At 36.7% G+C, this 12,803-nt stretch overlaps 1 protein-coding gene across 2 annotated transcripts in view; it reads right to left on the minus strand.

Moving 5' to 3' along the window:
* ATPCL (ATP-citrate synthase) overlaps positions 1–12,803 on the minus strand; it is a 60,580-nt gene that overhangs the window by 21,292 nt on the left and 26,485 nt on the right. The window contains exons 7-11 of one of the 2 annotated variants that reach the window (XM_071659504.1): positions 12,602–12,759; positions 12,037–12,208; positions 5,188–5,244; positions 1,610–1,741; positions 661–784 (exon numbers count right to left, since the gene is read on the minus strand). In XM_071659504.1, the coding sequence (XP_071515605.1) occupies positions 661–784; positions 1,610–1,741; positions 5,188–5,244; positions 12,037–12,208; positions 12,602–12,759 (643 nt within the window). The remainder of the gene's footprint in view (positions 1–660; positions 785–1,609; positions 1,742–5,187; positions 5,245–12,036; positions 12,209–12,601; positions 12,760–12,803) is intronic. The other variant, XM_071659505.1, reaches the window with a different exon arrangement.

Raw genomic sequence — 12,803 nt, forward strand, 5'->3', positions numbered from 1 at the left:
TTGATACTCTAAAGTCTCCTTTACTTCATACTTTCATCTCTAAGGTCTCCTCCCTTGTTCCCTCAACTTTTAACATGCGGAGCCTCCTTGTCAGTCTTTCTTACCTAACCTCTTCATAGGCCTGAACCATTTCAGCACACCCTGGTCAGCCTTTTCAATCAGACTTCACTTACTACTTCACCTATGGACCAGAGTGTGTATATGAAAACATGGATGTGGAAAGACTGGTCAGAGAAACCACGCATGCATAAGTGAAATATGAAGTGGTCTTAGTGTTAACTAATAACAAGATGTTTTAGTAATTGTATCATCATTGTTCAGGTATACATGTAAAGTGACTCACTAAGATTTATAATATATGGCAAAGTGAAAAAGGAGAAAAAAGAAAGGTCTAAGGGCTTTCCCCAGTATGGGCTTCATCAACACAACAAACGTCTTATTACGAGTCACCAAGGCAGCAAAAATTCTGTCTCTCAAAACAAAAATAGGTAGCTGCACACAAGCTTACTATCTAGCTTGTTCCAATATCTATTACGGCTCCCAGCAATAAGGCCACATATAACAGAATTCTACATCCTACAGCACCCTGACAAAAATAAAAACGTGAAACAATCTATGAAAGGATCTCACATCCAGAAGATACAAGTTATAATTACAGACCTGGAACAAGTATTTCTTTATGTCCCCAGTAGAATTTCTGCTTGTGATCACCAGTGAAGGGGTACACCATAGCTGCCACTGATGGTTCAGGTCGTGAGCAAACAAAGTCGAAATCCAACATTCCCTGCAAACAAGTTGAAACATTCTTAATATGCACGCTAATACTTACTATACACAATTGGATAACTGTAACAAAACATTGTTGCAATGGCTTATCAAGGATTCTGCCTTCTAATCTTACCCATCTCAAATCAAAAGTCAAATGTTTTAACATAGATTATTCTACAAAAACATGTGTCCTTTGCAGAAAAGTCCATTCCCCTTGCCTTTAACATAATACCTGACAGCAGACTCTCATTTGGTGCACTCATGATACTTCGGTTGGTATTACTATAAAGTACCTTTCTCTCAGGCACATATAAATATTTTCCAAGGCCAGCTTCGAGCCTTGATTTGATATATCCTAACAATCTCCTGAATCGGCTGAAACTTCTGTGAATTAGATATTGGTAAAATTTGTATCTATCTACATCTTTGATGCCCATTCCCTTCAAGAACTCCCTCAAAGGGGACATCATGGCAAAAGAGTCTACATAATTAGTGAAATTCTGGGCCATCTCTTAGCCTTTAGTGCCTCACCCTTAAAAGGCCACTGGCAGAGGGCAATTCTAGAGCAGTGCTTTCAGAAGCTCCTACCTAATGTTCCTACCATCAATTTCTCTCCTGCTGAGAAAAAAGAATTATTGGCAATTTTGTGTGATAGTGTCATCATGCATCTGGCAACTTCCTTTACATGCTTATAGACCAGAGGCAGACAGACAAGAACAACTTTTCGTACAGTATGGCATTCTGTAAACCACAACACAATTTTAAAGAATGTGACAAAGATATTCCTTGTATATAACTATTAACTTAAGATATAAATTTGCTTGATGAAACAAAGGCTTACCTGTACAGCACGTGTCTGCATACCCCAGATGATGGCTCTTGTGCCCCTATTGAAGAGCTGACCCATGACTCTTTTTCCCGACACCTGTGACTGATCAACTAAATCCTTTTTCCGCTCCGGTCGAGGCGATTGCTGTTAATGCCAAAGTTATGTTAGCCAAGTAACTGATGATCATCCTTAATAAAGTCTATATTTTTATCACACAGATCAAATCTGGGTAAAAAATAAAAATCAACTTCCAACTATTGTAATATACATCAAGCATTAACAAACAGCACTATAAAAATCCAGAGAAGTCACCCACAAATATTAAATCTAAAAACTTACTACAATATACAAGAAAAGGGTGTTTGCATGCACACACACACAAAGTGTATTCTATATACAATGTGTATGAATACATCTAAGCCGCAATAAACTATCAAGATAATACACTAATGCTACTGATGATTTTAATCAAGCTCCATAAATCATATGAACTAAATATATCAAAATAGATCAAAGTGCAATGGGATGCAGATCTAATAAACAATGAACTTTTTAAAAGCAGTTATATCCATACAGTATAACCAGAGTAAAAACCAAAAACAAACATCATAGACAGTCTTTCACTACTGAGGGTCAGCATTCCCCCATGGGAGAAGAGTTAGTTTAACCCTTACCAGTGCTTGTGCACACAACAGCAAACCCTGCCCACCTTCAGAATTACAAATCTATCACTGTCTGTGGAAGTTGAGAGAAGCCTCTCTACTACAAAGTATAATCTTAAACACCATTAAAACCCTTAAAAACACCATCCGAAATATGAAGCAAGGTTACTGATGATTGAAAAGCAATGGACATGACAGCTACTCAATTTAGCAAGAAACATCATTACAAGTGAATTTAAATAATTTCCCTCTATTTACCAGCCTATTCATCAGTCTAAAGTCTATAGCTTTTACAATATACAGCAAGGTGGCTTATGTAGAACCACCTCTACAAATTCAATTTTCTGGACATTTCTCTAGATTCCTACTGCTATTAATTTCCTATCATAAACATGAGTCATTCCATCCTAACCTTCAACCTCATTAACATTAACAGCTCTAACTCCATTCTAACACACTCCAATAATTTCCGACACATCCAATCACTTCATATATCCATACTATCTCAAACTAACAGCATTAACATAACCTGTTCCTTCATATTATTTGTTATTCTATGATTACCTCTCCTTCCTATACATACTCTGTACATGCCGTGTCAACTCATAAAATATAGCTCAACATTCTGAATTCTCATAACAGTTAAATACCCATTATATCCATTTTTCTGAAACATATAACTGAGCAGCATGGACCACTTTAACCTTCAACACAACTAATGACTGAGTATTCTTAATTTCTATTTATCTATCCACATTTTCTATACTTTTTTTCTTATCATCAATGGAGAATGGCATCACCAGAAACCCCTACATCTTCAGTTGTTACTGTCTGCACAGTCTAAGTACAAGAGACTCACAGTAACATTAAAAATATCTGCTTTAGTGTTCAGCAGTTTGATCTGGCTGTAATAAAAAAAAAGGCAGTGTGAAAAAGAAAAAAAAAAGAAAAAAAAAGAAAATATGTGTTTCTCTGGGAATACACCAATGGCAGTGTTGAAGTGCAAAAAGAAAAAACATCCATAGAAGGCACAGCAAGCAATGATTGTAACAGAGCAGATCTAAGCAACCTATACTTAACCCTCTCATGCATAAAAGTAAACATGTTAAATGTATAACCATTATGTAATTTGAAATATCATGTACTCCAAAGTCACTTGTTACCAGCATTATAGCATACACAGGATTAAATACATGCCATACGACAACATTTCTCTTATATGATACACTTCATATAAGATTCATCAATCAGGCACTACACTCAAAGGTAATAATAGTAAAAGATGTAATAAAAAGACTCTATAAAGTAAGTGTTGGCTTGCTATACATGGACATTTAAATGCAGGTCTGTACTCAAATTTCAAGTGGTTTACATAAAATTCAAATGCATAAAATGACTATATTGAAGAGTAGTGATCCTTGCTCTATGGGTAAAGAGTTAACAGAGATTTTCTTAATCATGAACTGTGTTTCCTTGCAATTCTAAAGATAAGTATCAATTGTTTGTGTTCAAACAAGATATTTCTAAACTCAAAGCATATCTTTCCCATAAGAATCCCTATCTAGCTTGTTAGATATGATCATTCCCATTTTCTAGTACCCTAACGCTCTAAATATGATATCTAACTTCATGAACACTGACAATTGGTTTAGTTACTTAAAAAAACAGACCACCTCCCTGCTCTGACAAACAAAAGTCTATTTAAAGAAAATGAGAAACTAAACAAATCATACAAGACAGCAAAAACAGATAAATAGTTAAAGAGTGAGATAAAACAATTAAGAACATAAAACTCATAAAAAGTTACAATCTTTGATGGCCTATGTAACAAACATGTGAGAATGAATGGCTGGCCATAAAGCAGGATGCAACATTAAAGCTACATAAGAAATAAACCATCATCAACAGAATGACCAAAGCCTTAACATTTTCCTCAATCATTTCACTACCACTGACAGATTCCTCCTAATCTACCAATTTAGTGTAGAAAAAAGGACAAAATCCTTAGAAAATCTTTAAGGGATCTGTATATAAATCTTAAGAGAGCCTACCTTATAAAATGCCCATTATATTTTTCATTATCCTTTATCCTATCTCCATTTTCCTACTGTAAAACAGAGTGGTTCATCATGGATAAATAAACAGGGAATAAAGAGCCATATCACATGACCATCAAGATCCTGATGAATGATGCCCTAAAAGTGACAATATTAACAAGAACCATCTTCTAGTTTGTAAGACCCAATTAGTCAGCTACCCAACTTAGTCACTGTGTTCTTTTAAGTCTCTCTCTACCAACTCCTGAAACAAAACTGACTCTATCCCAATAAATTTTCTTTTAATGTTCCAGTCCATTTAGACAAAAAATTAAATGAAACTTCGAAATGGTTTGTAATTTACGTCAACAATAATCCTAAAACAAATAACACTATTTCTTGAAAACAGCATACCACATTTCCTTTCTTACAATGTCTTGTATTTATCATAAACTGTTTACATTACAGCAATACTCTTACTAACGTAAGCACTCACTTTTTCAAAAAAGTTTAATATTTTCTTGATGTATTTCATCAGTTTTATCTAAATACTATAGTATAAAATCTTTAATAACAAGATACAATCTTATATACTTCTATTCCAACATCAAATAACTCTCCACCAATTCAAATTTCTGGATTTCACCTCCCATAAACATGTAACTTGGTTTGTGAGTTGCTTTTGAAAAAAGGGATACCAGCAGATATATGAATTCGATTGAATGTCCATATACTAAGCTACAGTTACAGCAGCACTACCACAAATTAAGTATATCAGTTAGTAATACAGCAGAGAAGTACAAGGGTTTAGCTAAAACTCATAGTATAATTTCCTTAAGGTTAGTCTCATAGCTGTACACACTAGTGAGGTTTGTTAATCACTCAAAAATACCCATTTCAAGTCTGTTGAAAAGATTTCCTTCAGATATGATATTTCCACAGGAGGACCCTACAAAAGGAACAAAGTTAAAATATTTAACAAAAATATTGATAAAAACTGTCAATTATCTGAGTCACAGGAAAAAGGAAATAAGGTACAGTAAAATATCAAGAACATACTATTTTTCAGTCATGTGGTCAGAAAAAATTTGTCAATAAAAGGACAAATAATTGTCTTTGGAAATTTTCATGAAGTGGCACTGACCTTGAATTTTAGCACCTGACCCATATTGGTGATCTATAATATTGCATATAGGTTAGAATGGGAGATGAACTAAAAAAATCTATCAGTGACAGGGGTATATCAGGTGATGATGGCACAGGGATGATTGTGATTGGATGAAATGGATGCATGTTGTGTACTGAGTAGGTATAAATAAACACTGGTTTCACTTTACAAAGTACACTGTACAATGAAAAATAAAAGTAACTCTTATCAGTGTGGAAGTCTAGGTTTCACTTTAAAACAATAGGCATGTGATTGAGGTGTGGGTGATATGAAGAGGCTAAGTGTACTTAATCCACTGCATAAACAGGGAAAGGATAGAGGATAATGGACATGTGTATTGTAATTCAAACATTCTCTATAAATACAGTATCAACATTGCTAACAAATGTCAAAATCATAAGCAAAAATGTTTTGTTTTCATGACATCCTCCTATGCCCAGCTATATCTATTTCAGTGGTGTTAAATAGTGTCTGAAAACCAAAATACCCATATAATGTGTCCAAACTTCTCCAACCGAAAAGCATCAGAATCTACCTGTCAAGATGTCACATTGGCCAAATGTAACTACTCACAAGCTCCCTTCTTTCCTTTCATACCTATTTGCTTTTCCCATCTTAGTGAGGTACCAAAAGGATCAGACAACTAAGTCTTTCAAGAAAAATCCTCACTTAGGAAGGGAGGATTTCAAGGCAATACCCCCACTCCCACTCAAATTAGGTCAACTTCTGCAACTCGCTGAGAATATGTGGGTAGTACTCTTTCTCACCTAACCCTAGAAATATAATGAGCATGTATCAAAAAAATAAAAAGTAATAATACTACTAAAAAAAATAGAGGGTGACATGCAGTCATTGGATTGAACCAGGGTACATGAAGCAACGAGGAAAAAATCATGGGAAAGTCTGTTGGGCTTCATTGTGGAGAGATGGGCTGTGTTCACAGTTCATTAAACATGACAGCTTTTCTTTGTCTATTCCAAGTACCACCCCGCTAACACGTTAAAGACTGAATGGGTATGAAGAAAAAAGTACCATGAAACTCTGCCATAATTTTCCTTAGAAGACATGGTTCATGGATACCCATACAATCCAGAATAGCAGCCTGACTACCAACAATGACTGAATGTTAATTATTACCAATTGCCATACATCACTAACTATATTAGACTGCCAAAGGATGTCCTTCTCATGCAATCAATAACTATTGTCTACATCAACTAAAAGAGGAATGAATCAGAAGGCTCATGCTCAGAAAAGATTTTAATTTCATTCTTATATTCAAATTACTTGATAAATGGCAAAAGACACACTGGTTGGTCTACTCTAAATCTTTCTAGATAAGATATATAAAATTGTTGAATAATACTTTATTTACCAAGGAGGAGATAGAAGGATACAGTGAAGGCTTACAGGTAACAGGGCCTGAACATTCAGGGTGGCAAGAGAAGCAAACTGGATAAAAAGGATTCAAGCAAAGTGGTATATAGAGGCAATGTATTGTAAATGGGCTAAACTTGGGTATATGAAGCTGTCAGGGTAAACAATCTTGTAGTTTCTGGGGCATGGCTATATATAGTTGACACGTTTCAGTAACGTATACACGACCGCAACTAAATATGTACAACAGGAGCCAATGTTTGTATGTTCCTGGCACTACTTCATAAAGGTGGGAAAGGCAACTACATATAAGAAAGAAATTACACAGCCAGTCACCCTCTGGTACATATCTCTCGTCCTGAAATCTAACAGAAGGTACTGAGCAAACTGTGCTGTTTCCAGCTGGCTATGAACACTTCATATGTTTCCCCTTTTGAGAGGATCAATTCACTTCTTACTCAACACTTATGATCACACACATCAGGCTTTATGTTATTTAAGAATCTAAACAAACTTGAGGACTTGCCATCTCTAACCAGCTTACTTAAAAATTGCTTAAAAAAATCCACATTTCCTCTTGATACAATTTATGCACCTAGATTTATCTGACAGACAAGAAAGGAAAGACCTATACTTTTATCACTCTCTACCTTCTGGACACAGGTAAATAGCTGCCCTAACAAGCACTGTGGGGTCAATTGAGTTAGCATCATCTACTGAGTTTTAACTAAATATTGAAACTTCTTTTGCACTGAGTGTTGGCCACTAACTTCCAACACTTAAAAGTTAAATGATATGGGGTCATCATACTTGTTTGCTTGAATTTTCAACATGATGTTTGTCCAACTGTGACTGAAGCATGATTCAGAGAACTAGTGTTCTCAGCTCACTATCAGGCTCATTTATCAGACCTTTTCTTGATGAATTACGCTAGAGATGTTCACCAAATGTCATGACTTTGATAGCAGAAAAAATCATGGAAAAGTTGATAATTACATCCCTCCAATCCCTTACTCTGCACGAAGAAGAGTCCAGATGACTTGGCAAAAAAAAGGGAATATAAAGCTTCTCAGTATGTATGTTCGCTTTCAAAACCAGTAGCATAATGAATGCATCCTTTAGTTCTTCTAAGTGTACAAGTTCAGATTTCAGGGATGAGTAACATACTATACCAACATATCTAATCAAAATGCCTATGCACTTAACACAACCAGTTCTATAAATTTTTGGGCATGCAGTATATACACAAGTAGAAATTCACATGCATGGATACTCTAGTGTCCATTATTTCACATACAGGTGTATTTGCAAAGAAAATTGTATAAACAACAGCAAGGAAACTGAATGACATACCCCACAGTGTGGCTGAAAAAAGAATGGAAATATTAAAGTAAGAGAACCAACAATGATTAGGCACAAGGCAATAAAGAAAAAATTTATCCTTTTGAAAATTCATTAAAGAAGTGTTTCCATGGATGGGCAAGATAGTTTACAGAAGTGTTTCCATAGATGGGCAAGAGCAACAGCAAGCCATCCAGTTTCTATTAAAGGAATGCAATCTGCACACAAAAACAAATAAAAATAAAAATGGAAGAAAATTCTAAAAATAATAATTGCTCCTCACTAATGCAGGAAATGGAGATCAAGTGTGAAAAACTGATATAACATACTGTAACATATATGATAATAATAATAATAATAATAATAATGATAATGATAATAATTATCATTATCAGAGGCTCTCGCTACCTCACTAACGCAGGAGACAGCGACAAAGCAAAATAAATAAATAATCATAGGCTCCGGTTTCAGTACATTACTCGAAACAGCTACAAAGTGAATGTGTTTACTCCTCGTGCTATCTTATTATCAACAGGGAAGTAAATGTGTACTATCAAAATAATTATAATAATAATAAAATTAATGATAATAATAACAATAATAATGCAAAAAGCCCTATCACTCTAATAATATCATCAATGATAATAAAATAACTATGAAGAGAATTATAATAATGAGTGATAATAATAATAATGATTACAATAATCTTTCTTTCAAACTATTCGCCATTTCCCGCATTAGCAAGGTAGCGTTAAGAACAGAGGACTGGGCCTCTGAGGGAATATCCTCACCTGGCCCAATTCTCTGTTCCTTCTTTTGGAAAATTAAAAAAAAAAAAACAAGAGGGGAGGATTTCCAGGCCCCCGCTCCCTCCCCTTTTAGTCGCCTTCTACGACACGCAGGGAATACGTGGGAAGTATTCTTTCTCCCCTATCCCCAGGGATAAAATAATAATAATAATAGTAATCAGCCACCAGCGCTGTATCATCAGCGAACAACAACTGACTCACTTCCCAAGCTCTCTCATCCCCAACAGACTTCATACTTGCCCCTCTTTCCAGGACTCTTGCATTTACCTCCCTAACAACCCCATCCATAAACAAATTAAACAACCATGGAGACATCACACACCCCTGTCGCAAACCTACATTCACTGAGAACCAATCACTTTCCTCTCTTCCTACACGTACACATGCCTTACATCCTCGATAAAAACTTTTCACTGCTTCTAACAACTTGCCTCCCACACCATATATTCTTAATACCTTCCACAGAGCATCTCTATCAACTCTATCATATGCCTTCTCCAGATCCATAAATGCTACATACAAATCCATTTGCTTTTCTAAGTATTTCTCACATACATTCTTCAAAGCAAACACCTGATCCACACATCCTCTACCACTTCTGAAACCGCACTGCTCTTCCCCAATCTGATGCTCTGTACATGCCTTCACCCTCTCAATCAATACCCTCCCATATAATTTACCAGGAATACTCAACAAACTTATACCTCTGTAATTTGAGCACTCACTCTTATCCCCTTTGCCTTTGTACAATGGCACTATGCACGCATTCCGCCAATCCTCAGGCACCTCACCATGAGTCATACATACATTAAATAACCTTACCAACCAGTCAACAATACAGTCACCCCCTTTTTTAATAAATTCCACTGCAATACCATCCAAACCTGCTGCCTTGCCGGCTTTCATCTTCCGCAAAGCTTTTACTACCTCTTCTCTGTTTACCAAATCATTTTCCCTAACCCTCTCACTTTGCACACCACCTCGACCAAAACACCCTATATCTGCCACTCTGTCATCAGACACATTCAACAAACCTTCAAAATACTCATTCCATCTCCTTCTCACATCACCACTACTTGTTATCACCTCCCCATTTACGCCCTTCACTGAAGTTCCCATTTGCTCCCTTGTCTTACGCACCCTATTTACCTCCTTCCAGAACATCTTTTTATTCTCCCTAAAATTTACTGATAGTCTCTCACCCCAACTCTCATTTGCCCTTTTTTTTTTCACCTCTTGCACCTTTCTCTTGACCTCCTGTCTCTTTCTTTTATACTTCTCCCACTCAATTGCATTTTTTCCCTGCAAAAATCGTCCAAATGCCTCTCTCTTCTCTTTCACTAATACTCTTACTTCTTCATCCCACCACTCACTACCCTTTCTAAACAGCCCACCTCCCACTCTTCTCATGCCACAAGCATCTTTTGCGCAATCCATCACTGATTCCCTAAATACATCCCATTCCTCCCCCACTCCCCTTACCTCCATTGTTCTCACCTTTTTCCATTCTGTACACAGTCTCTCCTGGTACTTCCCCACACAGGTCTCCTTCCCAAGCTGATTCATGTGAGAAACTGCAGAAGCTGGTGACTGAGTTTGGGAAAGTGTGTGGAAGAAGAAAGTTAAGAGTAAATGTGAATAAGAGCAAGGTTATTAGGTACAGTAGGGTTGAGGGTCAAGTCAATTGGGAGGTGAGTTTGAATGGAGAAAAACTGGAGGAAGTGAAGTGTTTTAGATATCTGGGAGTGGATCTGTCAGCGGATGGAACCATGGAAGCGGAAGTGGATCATAGGGTGGGGGAGGGGGCGAAAATTTTGGGAGCCTTGAAAAATGTGTGGAAGTCGAGAACATTATCTCGGAAAGCAAAAATGGGTATGTTTGAAGGAATAGTGGTTCCAACAATGTTGTATGGTTGCGAGGCGTGGGCTATGGATAGAGTTGTGCGCAGGAGGATGGATGTGCTGGAAATGAGATGTTTGAGGACAATGTGTGGTGTGAGGTGGTTTGATCGAGTAAGTAACGTAAGGGTAAGAGAGATGTGTGGAAATAAAAAGAGCGTGGTTGAGAGAGCAGAAGAGGGTGTTTTGAAATGGTTTGGGCACATGGAGAGAATGAGTGAGGAAAGATTGACCAAGAGGATATATGTGTCGGAGGTGGAGGGAACGAGGAGAAGAGGGAGACCAAATTGGAGGTGGAAAGATGGAGTGAAAAAGATTTTGTGTGATCGGGGCCTGAACATGCAGGAGGGTGAAAGGAGGGCAAGGAATAGAGTGAATTGGAGCGATGTGGTATACAGGGGTTGACTTGCTGTCAGTGGAGTGAATCAAGGCATGTGAAGCGTCTGGGGTAAACCATGGAAAGCTGTGTAGGTATGTATATTTGCGTGTGTGGACGTGTGTATGTACATGTGTATGGGGGGGGGGTTGGGCCATTTCTTTCGTCTGTTTCCTTGCGCTACCTCGCAAGCGCGGGAGACAGCGACAAAGTATAAAAAAAAAAAAAAAAAAAAAAAAAATAATAGTAATAATAATGATTATAAATAATAATTCAAATACTCATTTTTCCTCTTGACTTTATATAAAAGTACTGTCTGTGCATTCTGCCAATCCTCAGGCACCTAATCTTGGACCATACTGATGTTCAATGATGTTCAGGCTGGGATGAAGGGGGCTTTGAGATGAAGGATGCAAGACAAGCAAGGAAAAGAATGCATTAGATTGATGTGGGATACAAGGAAGTGAGGTACAGTCATTGGGCTGAAATAAGGCATATAAAGCAGCTACAGTAAACCATGGAATAGTCTGTGGGGTTTGGCTATGGATGTAAGCAAATGATGCCACAATTTGTTTGTTCTTGACACTACCTTTCTAAGGTGGAAGAAGAAACTAGGTATAAAGTACATACTAAATCTACCACTGCTAATAATAATAATGAAAATAATTACCAACAATAATCATGAAAGTACCTAATTATACAAATGATCGTTATCACAATATTCTATTAATATCTGCACATCTTTTCAAAAACAGTGTGGGCTGTAACTTACTGCTGTATTCTGACCTCCTGGAAGAAGGAAGTTTGCAGTATGACTTTCCACAATTGGTTCCTTTGGGATTGGTCTCTTTCCAAGGGCCATGGACACAATTGCAGTCATGTGTGTTTCATTTCCAAAAACATGGACTGGAATGCCCAGTGTTTTGCCCACTTCCCGCATAACACTGAAAAAATTATTATCCCACACTATATAAAACAGTTATATCCACTTAAATGAAGTCTGCAAGATGCTTAACACTGCATAACAAACTGGGAACAAATAAATTTCATAGGAAAATATAGTTTACTTCTACAAATTAGTAACTATTTTCAAATATATTCCAGATTATCCCATGCTCAATCTCGATATGATGTCAAGGTCATTACTCAAGACCTCACAGTCCCCTATATTTGTTCCTCCAAAAATTTCCAAACTATCATTCTTCACATGATAATATTATCCATGCATACCAATCCATTAATAAATTCCTGATAAATAACAGAAAAGCCTTTGGCATTCCAATAAAAAAAAAGCATTAATGTTTATTTATATATTATCTATGATTTCCGCAACTTACCGAAGACCTTCCTGGTAGTTTGGTCCTGCACGCCGTACAAAAATGCTAACATTCCCTTCAACCAGCTTTGCCTGGAACTGTTGCAATGCTCGCACAATACCCTTGAAGGTTGCTGCTACATTTGTGAAATTGGCAATGCCTCCTCCAATGATGAGTATCTGCAGTTAAAAATATCAATATTTTATAGTCTGCTCTAAATATC

Source organism: Panulirus ornatus, chromosome 68 (genome assembly GCF_036320965.1).
Source record: "Panulirus ornatus isolate Po-2019 chromosome 68, ASM3632096v1, whole genome shotgun sequence".
In the NCBI taxonomy this organism is placed as follows: domain Eukaryota; kingdom Metazoa; phylum Arthropoda; class Malacostraca; order Decapoda; family Palinuridae; genus Panulirus; species Panulirus ornatus.